The 16,932-nt window shown below is 36.9% G+C and overlaps 1 protein-coding gene across 1 annotated transcript; it reads right to left on the bottom strand.

Annotated features, from left to right (window-relative positions):
- Window positions 1–15,425: 15,425 nt before the first annotated feature.
- Window positions 15,426–16,370, bottom strand: LOC120635389. Its single transcript, XM_039906396.1, has 2 exons — window positions 16,089–16,370; window positions 15,426–15,886 (listed from the first exon to the last, which is right to left on the bottom strand). Exons 1-2 carry the CDS (start codon window positions 16,095–16,097, stop codon window positions 15,548–15,550), a joined length of 348 nt encoding a protein of 115 aa, XP_039762330.1. The 5' UTR covers window positions 16,098–16,370; the 3' UTR covers window positions 15,426–15,547.
- Window positions 16,371–16,932: the final 562 nt, after the last annotated feature.

Genomic DNA, 16,932 nt, shown 5'->3' with positions numbered 1-16,932 from the left:
TTGTAAAGATTTTGTTTTTCTGCACGTATTCGCCAACCGTTTCTAGCAGTTCCTTCCGGCTTAGCCCAAAGCCATGTTTTTCCATCAATTTAAGCCATTAGCCAACATAGTTTCAGCTTCTGTACCTAAGGTCGTATTTCTTCGCAGAGTGTTTGACTTATTTCTTCTTTGGTTCACGCAATCCATTATTGTCATCCGGGGAATGTTAAACAGCTGGGAAGCTTTATATCCACTAAGACTTCCATTTCTAACAGCTTCTGCCGCTTCTTTCAATTTTTCTTTCGAGTATGACCCTCTTTCAGTTTTGCGCTTATAGTTACTCACCATTATTAAATTTTAAGCGGAACTCACTGGAAAAAAAACAAGTCATCAGTAAAACTCACCTGCCTGTATAAAAACATGTTACAGTGATCTTGACATAAACTCGAATAACAACTCTTTAAATTATTAATTTAATTAATTAAATTAAGACAATAAATGACTATGATTTTAACATTCATACTGTTCATATTTTTTGTATTGACAAATGTTATTTATTTGTCTACAAAATAAATATGAGATTAGTGATTGGAGTTTAGATCCTTTCGAATCTGACACGTATTTCGTACTTTGTTTGGTCCGGGTCCGTGTGTAAAATGATTCCTGCAAAAAAGGTTGGCGACCTCTTCCTGAAGGCAAGACCGGCATATGACGGTCTTGCCTTATGCCACCCAGACGATCTTCCCAACTAGGAAGTGTTTAGGTTATAAATATTCCACTGCAGATTATGCCAAAACTAAAGGTGTTTTGAGCTATCTAACACGTAAATTTTATAAAAGTGCAAATTAAATACTTACTCAATCACTTTGTTGTAAGAATCTCAATCATGAAAGTCTTTTTTTTTATTTTTTCGTCAACACGTGTCACTTTTTATTTTAATCTCTGCTTCAAAACGCGAAAAAAATGGCTGCTTATTTTCTCCCACCATAGTATTGCTAGCGACATCTATGATTACAAATTCGAACCAAACTATGATACTGTTTTACCGACTGATAATGAAAGTTGTGTAGCTATTAAAAAAGGGAAGTTATTACGCTCAGACCGTCTTGCCTTGTAGACGGTCTTCCCCAACCTGACCTTACTTAATTATTTCAAAAATTATTGTAAAGGTAAAAACTTAAGTGACTTGTATAATTTATACGCCAGATTGTAGTGTATGTTACTAACTATTATAATATGATAAAAAAAGTAATGATATTTTCAACTTACCTTTAAAACAGCAGTTACAAACACCGGAACAAGATTCACTTTTTACTGGAGTACGTGACTCGCAACAGACGTCGGAACGGCAACTGACACACATCAATTATTATGACGCACGCAATGACACCTGTAGGGTTGCCAGATTCAATATATTGGTTACATAAAGGACAATTTTAACCTAAAAATATATCTAATAGGTAACAAAAACAGAAATCCATTTTTGGAACTTTTTCTGGGACAAACTTGTTTTCCATTTTTAGCCATTGAAGTTATAATAGATTACTAAAAAAACCAATGTAATATAGACCTTGTTAAATAGCAAAACGGCTTAAAAGCAAAATTTTGTTAATTTCTGTCAATTTTATCAAAATAATTAAGTTAGAAATATCGGATTGTAGAATGGGACATACGAATTTTCATACATTTCGTATTTTGATGTTTTGTAATTAGCTGATTTTTATGAAATATTATGTGTTTATATAAAATATTATAATATTCCATGTGAATTCTGATAGTAAATAGGCGTCTAAACAAAACAGATTTAAGAAATACATTAATACATAAAACATATTAATCTACAATTTCGTGGGACATTCCACAAATGGGTTATGGCAAAAAAAATGAGAAATGCTCATAACAGCCATACCCGTTACAGGTTAGCCTGGTACCATATTGACGGTTAAAAGGAAATAGGGTATAAGCGACAAAAGATGAAATGTTCAGGAGAGCCGTTCAAAGTTTTAAATTTTAGAAAAACTGACGTATTTTAGTCATTTATTAAGATATTGTGAAAAGTGAAACAGTTATAAAATCAGATAGAAATGGAACAGTTACTGGTATTCTTAGTTTTAGTGATTTGACGTTATTCAAAGTAGTTTTTGTCGCTTATTACCACAGCTTTTAATTTTTGAATGATGAAATATGGCATAAGATACAAATGACAAAATCAAATATTAAAGGATAAGAAGCATATGCGACATTCCAATTTATCATTTTGCAAGGTAAAAGGGTATAAGCGACTAGACCGTTCAATCAATATTATAGGAAAAGAAGGATAAGATACTTTTCATAGTGGTTGTATAAAAGATAATAGGGCACAAGAAACAGTCGGCATTCAAAACAATACCAGGATATAAGACATTAGTAACACACAATGTCGCTACGAAGCAAAAAAATATGGATGAAAAGCCACCTCAAAAATAATGAAGTAGCGCAACCAACACAATCCTTCATCAGGAAAATATCTAAAACAGATATTACACGACACTGTAATTGGGTCTCTAACTTCTAAATGTACTTCTAATGACAAGGTTGCTTGGAAGCATCCGGCTCCGCTTTCAGCTCTCACAAGATAGAAAAATGAATGTTAAAATGCAAAATGTAAATTGTTGATGTTGGAAAAGAGCAACTGCTGAGTTTCTTGCCGGCTTCTTCTCGGTAGAATCTGCCTTCCGAACCGGTGGTAGAATCACTACAAACAGACAGACTTGACGTTTCAAAAGTGCTTATTTATTGGCTTATTTATGCTTATTTAGTGGCCTACTTGAAATAAATGAATTTTGAATTTTGAATTTTTTGAATTTAAAGTAGGGTGAAATTGCTTGGGAGTAAATTTACACAGAAACATACTACGGATCTATCTTACTAAGAAGCCTATTACAGTATACCCTGCTATAATTTTGCACTAAATGGTAGATTTAAAAGATATAGCTCGTCATTTCATATTTACTAACGAGCAGATAGTGTGATGTTGTTTGAAATAAAAAATGAGTTTTTGTTAATACTTTTTAATCAAGAAAATTCAAAATTAACCCCCTTACTAATAAAAACACGAATCGCTTAATCAACCTATTTTAGCTAAAACACTGTTCTTTCATAACGCTGTCAACATTTGACAGAAAGTGTTAACATTTGACAGAAAGTGTTAACATTTGACAGAAAGTGTTAACATTTAAAAAAGTAATAAACATTATACAAAAATAAAGACAGCTTCGCAACTTAAAATTAAAAGGCACCGTTAAACAAAACATGGTATCTTTGTCAAACAACAACGTTTCAAGAAACATGGGAACAAAGGACTATAAAAAATTGTTTTCACTTTCAACTAAGAACGCTTAATATCTACTATTCATTTCAAAATTTCTATTTCCGTACCACTCATTTCAGCTTAAGAAATTATTAACTTGTTAATAGACTTTCTTATTATGAAATGTTTATGCTGTACAGAAGTTTTATACCTACTTAGTATATCACATTGAATAGGTCAGTCTTAGTTCAATTATCATTGGTATTTTTTTTTTCTTTATAGCTTCGAGATCAACATTAAAAATCACAGCTTTTCTTAATCAGTCTTCTTAATTTTAAAGTATTATCTTTATATTTTGAGAAAGCCCCTCAAAATTAAACATTTAAAAACCCCCGACTTAGGTTATCAGTCATTTAGCAGCGGTTGCCATCTTGGATTTAATTTTTTATAGTGTATTGTGTTCTGCTACTCAAGCCCTTTTATTTGATATACATATTGAGGTAGTTGTGAAAAAAACTGTAATCCATAATAACACTCTCCAATAATTCACATTTTAAGCAAAAAAATCTAAATCGAAATCGGTTGATTGATCCTTTCGGGAGCAACGATGCCACAGAAAGACACATACACAGACAGACAGACGACAGACAGACACCCTGTCATTTTTGCGTCTGGGGTTAAAACAACATCATCACTTTAACACTCTCACCGCCATCCATATATAGATTTTTTCAGCGTTACAGGCCATGCGGTCTACCGGCGGCCGCATCTTTGCCCACCAGTGCAGGCCGCGGTGAAAAATGTTTAACGAGTTTACCAGGCCGTACGGGCGGCTGGCGGGCTCACAATGTATTTTTACTAGCAGGCCGTGCGGTCCGCTACGACCTCGTGATTTCATATTAATTTTGTAGTGCGTGGCCTGCTATTACAGAAAAGTGAAGCAACCAGACACAAAATTTACTTTTATACCTACAATTTAAAAAAAAAAAAATTGCTCTATCTTAAAATTTATAGGATTTCTGGGGGTTTATTACAGAAATAAAAAAGCTATTTTAAATGAAAGAAAAATGTTTTATTACATTATTACTGCCTTACAATAGCGCTATGGAAGTTAGCAAAGCATTCAGAGCACACACTAGGATTTGAAGGACAAAGTAAGCACACTGTATTTACTTTCTTTGTTACTTTACATGCTTCTACACTGGTCAAACCTTCTTCTCTCTTCTTTTCATAGCAGTGGATGCATCTTCTTCTTACTATTCTGTTACGCTGATCGACCAACGTTGACTTTCCAAATCGGTGTCCAGCTGAGCAGTCCTGGTTAATTCGACCTTGTCTTCTTTGTTGATCAAGACCCATCAATGTACGGCAAATATTTTCTTTGAATGTGGTTATGGTATATTTTTTAGATGTTAGGTTTTTCGAATTTTTGAACAAAATAAAGGCATTGATTAGTGATGTGCTAAATAAAAGCTCTATGGCCAATTTCTGAAACCAACGCAAGCTTCTCCTTGCAGGGTTACAATAACTACCCATCTGATCTGAGTAGTCAATAGCACATTTATGACGATTATAGTCCGCTATCAGCGTTGGTTTCATAGTCACTTTATTGCGGTTTCTCTTGCTGCGCACGCTGACAAAACTAGGTGTATGCCGAGTTGATAGAGCCAACACATCACGCTTGTCTTTCCATCGTAGAATTAACACTCCGTCATTATTTTCCATAACACAGGTCTCGCCTTTCTTTAGTTTCTCTTTCAATAATTCTTTTGGTAGCCCTTTTCTATTTTTTCTTAGAGTCCCCAACAAATGGGTGCTTTTTTGGAGTAAACTATTAGCCAAAGTGACACTTGTATAGTAATTATCAGTAACGATACTTCTTCCAGCATTCAGATATTGATCACTGAGTTTCATGACTATTTCACTGGATACGTTTTGTGTGGTTGAAGTGGTCCTTTTGCCTTCATATACAATCAAGTCATAGGTATATCCATCGTCGTCGCAAATTTTAAATAATTTTATGCCATACTTATGTCGTTTTCCAGGTATGTATTGCATAAAAGCGATCCGGCCACGAAAAGCTACCATTGTTTCATCAACGGTAAGAAACTCTCCAGGTGTTTTGTATTGGCCAAATTTTTTTGAAAGGATCTCGACGAAGCGTCTTATTTTTATGAGTCGATCTGTTCCCGTCATGCCAATATAATAAGCATCTTCGAAATGCCAACATCGAAGTAATAATTCGAATCGGTTTCTACTCATTACTCTTTTTGCAACATTGTTTTCATATAATACGTCTGTACTCCAATAATCACTAATTTTTGGCAGTTTTTTGAGCCCCATCCAAATCAGTAGCCCGAGAAATTTCTTCATTTCGGCAGCATCACAATCGTTCCACTTAGACAACCGACTGTTTCGTGTTACACGTTTGAGTATTTGTGTTTTTATTGCGTATGAATTAGTCATTCGTACCATTAAATCAATAATCTCATTATCCAAAAATAAAAATAAAAAGTCTAATTCAGTTTGACAATCTGAACCAATGTTTTTCATGCCTGGGTCAACAGTAAACGGAAACTGTTTTTTTCTTGAACCATCTGATAACGGTATATTCCAGCTCGAATTCGGTATGCTCCGACATGGTATGGCTTCTGAAGAATGTTGATGTTGGTGACTGGTGGATAATTCTACGCTTTCTTCAGATGAAGTTGCATCAGAATACGTGCACATGCTTTCCGATTCTTCGTCTGTAGGTGGCTGGTAGTCTGGGTCATCTTCTGAGTCCGACATAATAATTAAATGGAAGAAATTCACAATAAAACGATGAAATTCCACAAAACGCGCGCCAAAATGCGACCGTTACAAGCCGTGCGGGCGGCCGGCGGGCTAATGATTGTTTACTAGTGTGGCGTGACAGAGTCGATAATTGTTTTAAGTTATAACGGAAATTTTGTTAGATTTTGGCGCGAAAGATTCGGTACGCCGGCGGCCCGTATGGCCTGCTGATCTTGCCAAGTGCAACATATAGATGGCGTACTCTACTCGAAAAGATACGTCCCGCCGGCGGACCGTATGGCGGTGAGAGTGTTAATACTATTGATCTCCCTCATCTTCGATATCAGATTCGGTCAAACAGTCTTTTGTCTTTTTACTGAATGTTAGATTTAAGTACTCTGCCTGAAACTATTGAGGTATAACTTTGTCCGTACAAAGCTTCATCAAATCTTTATGTTTAAGCTCTGAAATTGGCAGGACCTTGGGATAGCAGTCCGGTAAATCAAGCAACTTCGTTTTTGATGCGATTTCTATACGAAACCATGCATCCGGGTCCATCGAGTATTTGATAAGTATTCTTCTTTGTACAGCATCTTGTAATGGAAATCTATCATATTTGTTGAAATTTCCAATTTGGCCATAGTTTATACATGAATGAATAACACAATCAAAAAAATAATTTTTGCCTGAATTAGGTGGTCCCACAATCGATATACAATTCTTTTTTGGTACTTTTTTGTCTATAAGATAGTATAAATTTTTCAAAAAAGTAAAAACATAATCTTTGTTTCCATCAAATTGCAACTTCAACAATTCTTCCAAAACATTTACACTGTCGCAAATGTTATAATAATAATCGCCTACACTATTCCATGGCGCTACATATATAAGTTTATTTAAAGAAATTTTTCTTGATTTTAAAAATATTTCTCGATATGTTAAGTCCACGATAGTTTGATTAACATTATGGAAACATGTAGTCAATATCGCTTTATTTTTAGGCATATATTTAAATGGACCGTTTGTCCAATGGCCAGTGTAAAGAATATTTTTTGTAGGCGTAATTATAAAAGATTCTAAAAACCTTTCCAACCGGTTAGTGCCTTTTTCTCCACCTTTACATCTTTTAGACGAAGTATTTGTTTTGTTAATTCGTATTTCAGCTTCATTGCCAGATTGTGCACACGCGAATCCTCTCCAGAGCTCAGACCCATGCATGAGAACGTCCGCTTCGTCCAGTATTGATTTTTCCCTAATTTTACACACTCTTTGAATGGGTAGAGCTCTAACTTTATAAGCGTCGACCCACGCTCTCCCGGCGACGATATATTGATATATCCGTCGTCTTCTTTTATTAAGATATGTTGTGAGATTTTGCCAGTACTTGTGGTCAAGGAGTGAGCTCGAGCATGATTGGCGACCATAGATGAAAAGTCGTCTTCGGTTGGTGAGTCCTCGTTCTCGCTCTCCGACGATGGTTTCCTCAACTTGCGCTTCGTCGGCGGAGCTATGTCCACTTCTGGTTCGCTTTCCTCTTCCACAGTCTTTTTCTGTGCGTTTCGCTGTTGTTGAAACAGGGATCCCACTTCGTATTCCTCCACGTCCGAATTCCATTCCACTATTTTCCGCTTCGAAGAGCGAGAGTTCTCCTTCTGGAACATCGCTGATTTGGGAACTCGCCCATCGGTTGATTTCTTCGGCGTCGCTGGTATCTGTAACATAGTCTCGTATTCTTTGGATGTGGACGCACCGGCATGTTGATCCCGAGTATGAGCAGTCATGGATGACATGGAGATGTTTTTCATGTTCGGCAATGATGAATATTCCCGGGATGTTGTATTCTCCACCTCCACTTCGTCCATCGATTCTTGTCGCTCTTCTAATTCCATAAGAACTGTTGAGTAATGGTCGAATAATTGATTCCCTAAATCGTTTGCCCAAACCATCGATTGGAGCTTCCCATATGTCGTGGATAATCCTTCGTTTACACACCACTCCTCGAAAGTATTGAAGGAACAATTTGTTAAGTCCATCTTTTGTGTTTTCATGTGAATGAAAAATTCCTTCATTATCTTCTGCAGAGTCTGACCCACATTGAATAGGTTCATATTCTTGTCTTTCAATGCGGCGTCGTTTACTGCTTTCAAAAACGGCTTCATCACTCTCAACGTACTTCCGCTTTGCCAGAAATTGTTTAACCATTTTATTAAACCGTTGTTCATAATTGTGTAAACCAAATATATCTTATTATTGAGTCCTATACAATATTTTATTATTGGTACATATTCTGTAGTAGCAGTTCCAGATAACGTTGTACCATGATCAAAAGCTGTTCTTGTACCCAATAAATGAATATCAGTAGACACTTTTACAATTTTAGAATTGAATGGTAATGACATAAATTCTTGTGGTGATAAATACCATGGTACCCAATCGACTGGATAATAAGCGTATGGAGTTAAAACTCTTAAAAGCTCTTTTCCATTTAAATTGGTATGTGCATACCCATATGTATATTGAAACCATTTTTTAGTAAATGAAAGATGCAATACTTTCAATTTTGGATTTGGTACAATCTTTGCTATCCCAGATCCCGTCGCAGTAGTAACACCTCCTCTTGATCCTCCGCTATTTGATCCCAATTGTTCGGTATCCATAGGCTCCTGCGCACTACCTCCCGGAGCGACCGACGAGGCAGAAGGAGCCTGAGGCAAATTATTTTGTATATCTGCCATAGCAGGATCTGGGAAATTATCCCAATCAATATTATTAAATAAATCGTCCAAATTGTAAGCGTCGTCGTCGTCGTTATTATCGGTCCGTTGTCTGGAGGTAGAGGGCTCACCGTCGTGTCCGGGATTGGCGGTATTGGATCCACTGAAGGCTGCGTCAAAATTCCTTTTAACCGCTTTTCCAGCATCACTTGCTCGCCAGTGATTATAAGACACAAATTGTGATCGTTCTGCAGCAGATAAATTTCTCCACGCACGACTATATGCCTTTTGTAGTTCACCGTAACGTTTTTGTCCTTTATGAACACCGCGGATGGGTGGCATTTGTTTCGCACTAACAATTTACACCCTTTATATACTAAGAGTGACGTCACGCCGCTCGAACAGGACCCGGTAAACAAATTTTATAACTAGCCAGATTTTTAATCTGCCTATACCTCACCACCGCCACACCAACACAAATTATTCTCAGTACTGATAATGGACATTATCATGAACATTATCATGTGCCGCTTCGCGGCACGATAGTTCGATAGTCCATTATCAGTACTTTTGGCAACAGAATTTTGGCAACGCCCGCTCTAAATCCAGCTACTGAAGCTGCCAACTTTTTGAATTCTTCGTTATACACGGTTAGTTATACGCATTGTGATGTGGAATTTGATATGGAATCGATGTGTACCAAAGGTGATCCATATGAATGGCCAGAAGATGTCAAATTCTTTATTAATAAAGAAAAAGGATTCCAAGGGTATGGTGCTCATGTATTTGGCGTTACTGCTACTACAGCTGGTAGAGTCGAGCGAGAGCGACCAGAGTCTAGAATGGTCGGGAGAACCGACAACGTTTCACTTAAAGGAAAACGGGTTCGTAGCGGACCAGCCAGTCCCAGATCAAATTTGGCAAAGCGACTTCAACGAACAGGCATTGAAAACGATAATAGACACCATCGGGAAAAACAAGGCCGAATAGTGCCTGTATCGATTGAATCCGGAGATGACGAATTTGACCTCTACAGCTATGAACAGTTTGACGATTACCAAACAGAATAATTTTGAAAGGTGTGTTATTAATCATATTTGGTATACTTTACCACAAGATTCAAGTACTATTGTTAGACGTAACTTTGATTCTGTATTATCGAATATATTTAATGTTGAACAATATATATCTGGTGATTTTAGAAACTATCAAGATTGTTTATATAAACGTAAAACTCTTTATATAGCACCAACTAATTGTTATTGGAATAAAGTAGGTGGTAGATATAAAGAATTAATTAACTGGTGGAATTCATATGGTCAAGATTTATTATATACTTACGATTTTATTTTAAATCTTGAATCTAATACTAAAGAATCGCGTTTATGGTATTTAATAGCTTATTTAAAATTTATTGTTATTAACGAACCGAACCCTTCATTATTGCTTACAAAAACAATTAATAAATGTACTTGTGACAATGAAATTTTATCAATTGAGAATAACCTTAAATCTTTACAATATAAGGTTGATATTCTATCGAATCAATTAGATTTTTTTATCAAACGGAATATTCCCAAAGTGTTATATGATAACATTGTTATTGTAAACCACAATGTACCTAGAGCCAATCAGAGCACAGCGATAACGACCGGTTCGAACAATACCATTAGTAACGCAGATAACATTGTTATTAAACCTAGTGATAAGGAAAGTGTAGGGCATTATGTTAATAAAACAGAAAATATATTTGTAAAACCATACATTTATTTTTTATTTAAAATATCCTTTTCCCATTTTTCAAAGTTAAAATTCTTACGACTTAAAATACGATGTTTTAACATTAAATAGAACATAGATAAAGGATGCGGTTTCTTCGTTACATATTTTAAGAAACCCGCTTGCTTCCAAGTATATTTCCACACACGACTTTCAAACGCTGCCGAATTAGGGATGACATCGGTGTTGGAGAGTACAACAATAGGTGTTCGTTGAATACTTGCGTCACCTTCGTATTTAATTCGAGCTGGACACGTATCGCCACCAAATAGTAATTTTAGTACTTCCTCTGATCCTGGTTCAAAATTTGGTTCATTCCATATAAGTATTCTTCTTTGTACAGCATCTTGTAATGGAAATCTATCATATTTGTTGAAATTTCCAATTTGGCCATAGTTTATACATGAATGAATAACACAATCAAAAAAATAATTTTTGCCTGAATTAGGTGGTCCCACAATCGATATACAATTCTTTTTTGGTACTTTTTTGTCTATAAGATAGTATAAATTTTTCAAAAAAGTAAAAACATAATCTTTGTTTCCATCAAATTGCAACTTCAACAATTCTTCCAAAACATTTACACTGTCGCAAATGTTATAATAATAATCGCCTACACTATTCCATGGCGCTACATATATAAGTTTATTTAAAGAAATTTTTCTTGATTTTAAAAATATTTCTCGATATGTTAAGTCCACGATAGTTTGATTAACATTATGGAAACATGTAGTCAATATCGCTTTATTTTTAGGCATATATTTAAATGGACCGTTTGTCCAATGGCCAGTGTAAAGAATATTTTTTGTAGGCGTAATTATAAAAGATTCTAAAAACCTTTCCAACCGGTTAGTGCCTTTTTCTCCACCTTTACATCTTTTAGACGAAGTATTTGTTTTGTTAATTCGTATTTCAGCTTCATTGCCAGATTGTGCACACGCGAATCCTCTCCAGAGCTCAGACCCATGCATGAGAACGTCCGCTTCGTCCAGTATTGATTTTTCCCTAATTTTACACACTCTTTGAATGGGTAGAGCTCTAACTTTATAAGCGTCGACCCACGCTCTCCCGGCGACGATATATTGATATATCCGTCGTCTTCTTTTATTAAGATATGTTGTGAGATTTTGCCAGTACTTGTGGTCAAGGAGTGAGCTCGAGCATGATTGGCGACCATAGATGAAAAGTCGTCTTCGGTTGGTGAGTCCTCGTTCTCGCTCTCCGACGATGGTTTCCTCAACTTGCGCTTCGTCGGCGGAGCTATGTCCACTTCTGGTTCGCTTTCCTCTTCCACAGTCTTTTTCTGTGCGTTTCGCTGTTGTTGAAACAGGGATCCCACTTCGTATTCCTCCACGTCCGAATTCCATTCCACTATTTTCCGCTTCGAAGAGCGAGAGTTCTCCTTCTGGAACATCGCTGATTTGGGAACTCGCCCATCGGTTGATTTCTTCGGCGTCGCTGGTATCTGTAACATAGTCTCGTATTCTTTGGATGTGGACGCACCGGCATGTTGATCCCGAGTATGAGCAGTCATGGATGACATGGAGATGTTTTTCATGTTCGGCAATGATGAATATTCCCGGGATGTTGTATTGAGAATAATTTGTGTTGGTGTGGCGGTGGTGAGGTATAGGCAGATTAAAAATCTGGCTAGTTATAAAAAGACGTTTACCGGGCTCTGTTGCCATTCGCTTTCAAGCTTCGGTCGAGTGAAGACTTCAAGATAGATTCATTATCAGAATTTTTAGTGTTTAATAAAAAAGATGTCGAGCAACGTAGAATCACAAAATATATTAAACGACGAGGACGATTGTGTGAAAATTGTGGCCTTAAACGAAGGAGCGGAGGAAACAACGGAGAATTTGTTGGGCCAGAATACTCAATATGTTCTGGAAGTGAACGATGTAAACAAGAAAAAGAAGAGTACGAAAGGAAAAACTTTATCGACATCTCAGAAGAAAACAATTATGAACAACGGTTTAATAAAATGGTTAAACAATTTCTGGCAAAGCGGAAGTACGTTGAGAGTGATGAAGCCGTTTTTGAAAGCAGTAAACGACGCCGCATTGAAAGACAAGAATATGAACCTATTCAATGTGGGTCAGACTCTGCAGAAGATAATGAAGGAATTTTTCATTCACATGAAAACACAAAAGATGGACTTAACAAATTGTTCCTTCAATACTTTCGAGGAGTGGTGTGTAAACGAAGGATTATCCACGACATATGGGAAGCTCCAATCGATGGTTTGGGCAAACGATTTAGGGAATCAATTATTCGACCATTACTCAACAGTTCTTATGGAATTAGAAGAGCGACAAGAATCGATGGACGAAGTGGAGGTGGAGAATACAACATCCCGGGAATATTCATCATTGCCGAACATGAAAAACATCTCCATGTCATCCATGACTGCTCATACTCGGGATCAACATGCCGGTGCGTCCACATCCAAAGAATACGAGACTATGTTACAGATACCAGCGACGCCGAAGAAATCAACCGATGGGCGAGTTCCCAAATCAGCGATGTTCCAGAAGGAGAACTCTCGCTCTTCGAAGCGGAAAATAGTGGAATGGAATTCGGACGTGGAGGAATACGAAGTGGGATCCCTGTTTCAACAACAGCGAAACGCACAGAAAAAGACTGTGGAAGAGGAAAGCGAACCAGAAGTGGACATAGCTCCGCCGACGAAGCGCAAGTTGAGGAAACCATCGTCGGAGAGCGAGAACGAGGACTCACCAACCGAAGACGACTTTTCATCTATGGTCGCCAATCATGCTCGAGCTCACTCCTTGACCACAAGTACTGGCAAAATCTCACAACATATCTTAATAAAAGAAGACGACGGATATATCAATATATCGTCGCCGGGAGAGCGTGGGTCGACGCTTATAAAGTTAGAGCTCTACCCATTCAAAGAGTGTGTAAAATTAGGGAAAAATCAATACTGGACGAAGCGGACGTTCTCATGCATGGGTCTGAGCTCTGGAGAGGATTCGCGTGTGCACAATCTGGCAATGAAGCTGAAATACGAATTAACAAAACAAATACTTCGTCTAAAAGATGTAAAGGTGGAGAAAAAGGCACTAACCGGTTGGAAAGGTTTTTAGAATCTTTTATAATTACGCCTACAAAAAATATTCTCTACACTGGCCATTGGACAAACGGTCCTTTTAAATATATGCCTAAAAATAAGGCGATATTGACTACATGTTTCCATAATGTTAATCAAACTATCGTGGACTTAACATATCGAGAAATATTTTTAAAATCAAGAAAAATTTCTTTAAATAAACTTATATATGTAGCGCCATGGAATAGTGTAGGCGATTATTATTATAACATTTGCGACAGTGTAAATGTTTTGGAAGAATTGTTGAAGTTGCAATTTGATGGAAACAAAGATTATGTTTTTACTTTTTTGAAAAATTTATACTATCTTATAGACAAAAAAGTACCAAAAAAGAATTGTATATCGATTGTGGGACCACCTAATTCAGGCAAAAATTATTTTTTTGATTGTGTTATTCATTCATGTATAAACTATGGCCAAATTGGAAATTTCAACAAATATGATAGATTTCCATTACAAGATGCTGTACAAAGAAGAATACTTATATGGAATGAACCAAATTTTGAACCAGGATCAGAGGAAGTACTAAAATTACTATTTGGTGGCGATACGTGTCCAGCTCGAATTAAATACGAAGGTGACGCAAGTATTCAACGAACACCTATTGTTGTACTCTCCAATTCTGAACAATAGAAAATAGTTGTTGTTTTCGTCTATTGTTGTTGTCCGTACAAAGCTTCATCAAATCTTTATGTTTAAGCTCTGAAATTGGCAGGACCTTGGGATAGCAGTCCGGTAAATCAAGCAACTTCGTTTTTGATGCGATTTCTATACGAAACCATGCATCCGGGTCCATCGAGTATTTGACCGTTGCTGATGTGTGGTTCTTTTTAAAAGTAGCGACTCGTATTTTACTAATCTTGCCGACAAGATTACCCACGAAGTATTTGTCAGCGAGAAGGTCCCATCTCTTGAAGTCTGTGTGATTCAATTTCTCAACATCAAAATTCTTTGGAATTTTTCTTGCCGTCTGAAAAACTGTATACCATTGCGATGGAGCCCAGATAGTAGTATTTTTAACTTGGTTTTCAATTGTTGCGTGTGCAGAATCGACTGATGAATATGTGTGCCCCGTGAGTAAAAAATTTATTTGAACTGATTCAATGTTTTTGCAACGTTGAACAGTTTCGTGGAGCATTGTCAGAATAATTTTGTTACGATTCTGACCAGGACAGCAGTCACAATAAAGAAGAAGTCGTTTTATGTTCCCACGTTCATCAAGGTCAGTTATGTATTTCCTCAAAATGGTAGCCATTTCGTTAGCACCACGGTTACCTTGGCTCTCGTCCCAATAGTAGCAGAAGACATTTCGTGTGCCGTTTTCGTATATCACTGCGTTATAAACGCTAAGCTTTCTTGAATAAAATAACAACATACTGTCACCGTATGGTGTGTTCAGAACTTTCTGTAGGTCAAAACTTATACAAATTGATGATATATTTTACCTATAGGAATAACAAAGGAATGGCCCAGAGCCACGCGGACTCGCTACCAGCTAAAAGGAGGCGTGTCGACTATTCCCCCGACATGGTACAATGGAGGAATTTTTGCGACAAGTGCAAGCCGCGAAAAATTGGCGGTGCCCAAAACACCGTAAAATACACCCAAATTGTCGAAAACGGCTTGACTTTTAAAAAGCTATATTATAGACTTTTTAGACTATATTATCGCCCTTGAAAAGTAAAGCAGTTTTCGACCTACATGTCTATTATTAAAAGTAAAAGTAATAAAAAAATATTGTGTATTATTACACTCGGTGTCGGAAAAAATCTACATGTTGTAAAAGACAAAAATAGGTCACGGTTTTTATATTCGTTAATTTACTTATACAGAATAGACCAGTGTTTGCATAATCTATCATCTATATTTACTATGTTACAGAGGGGAACAAAATCTAATCCTATCAATGATAGTATGAAACGAATTGAAACTACATAAATAATAGCAATCTGCGAGGTCCTTGGCCGTGATTGTTGACTGCCGCATGCAATGCCTCTTTGACAGACCAGCTCGTTCCATCAAAGAAGAATTGTATGCGGCATCCGTGAAATTTGCTGCACCAATTGGCCTCTTGACTGCAGCTGGCTTCAATGGCACAGAGATGCCAGCGATGGCTTTTCGCAGCAGCTCTGTCAGGCAGGTGCTGCCTGTACCGCTACCGCCGTCGGAGCTACAGGACGGCACCCATTCGCTTGGCGTAGTGTTTTCGTCTTCCTGTTTATCAGAACAAAAAAAATGCACTTACCTACCCACGTAGTCAACAGTAAATATCAGCGTCGTAATAACAATAAAACCCATCATCACAATGCCCCCAAAATAACAACAAAAACTTGATAACTCACAACTTCGTCACAACATTACATGTACCAAAACAGCAGAAACAATAGAAATTAATCCTGTTTACGAAGGTACTTACGTCTTCCATCGCTTCGCGTTTGCACTACTCCGCAAGTAATCAATGACTACGGATAAGTCTGTTAAAATTTTCTTTCGCCATCTATTGTGAGGAACGTGAACTTTTACGATAAATACCGATTTACTCCAACAAGTCAAAGATACAAAGCTGTCGAGCAAATTGATGCGTCAACTAAACGATTTGGAAATCATAAATATTAAAACGTTTTTCTTGTACAAAATAAAATTTTCTACGGTTTCGTGTGACAAAATTCTGTTTCCTGTTTTGTTCGGGGATTGACAATATTGTACCTACTATTAAATGAATGATATTCATTTCATTCATAAAAATGTAGTCCCGTCACCAGTGAATTAATAATAATAATAATAATAAAAATTTATTTCAGGCATAGCCCATATAGTGTGTGTATGCGCCAAGTTATATTAAGTTATTTAAGATTTTTATTTCGAATGAGTGGACTGTATTTTTTGCGGTAAATTGGTGTACAAAAGAAAGATACAAGGAATCAGAGCACAAGGAAGACAGCACTTACTTGACCTTATTTTTCATGGGTAGGAGCACGCCGTCCGTTGATCCAAATATTCCTCACGAAGTCCTCTCTTCTCGAACACCACCACTTATGTTATATTTCGGCACACACATAAATATAGGAATTATGCTTAAAAGGATCTCATTGAAACTTCTAAGGTATATTATGATATTTTATGGCTTATTTTCAGGCAGCCAGTAAACTCGTATTGCCCGTTACTTTTCGCAATCGGAAAGCAAGTCGTCCGCAAACGTCTTAATCGTTTGCTTCCGTTAATTTAAGTGACAGCTCTGCGTTCTAGTGTTTTTGAGGCGT

The sequence above is a fragment of the Pararge aegeria genome, chromosome 26 (assembly GCF_905163445.1).
Source record: "Pararge aegeria chromosome 26, ilParAegt1.1, whole genome shotgun sequence".
In the NCBI taxonomy this organism is placed as follows: domain Eukaryota; kingdom Metazoa; phylum Arthropoda; class Insecta; order Lepidoptera; family Nymphalidae; genus Pararge; species Pararge aegeria.
This window is presented reverse-complemented; position numbering and strand designations above follow the sequence as displayed.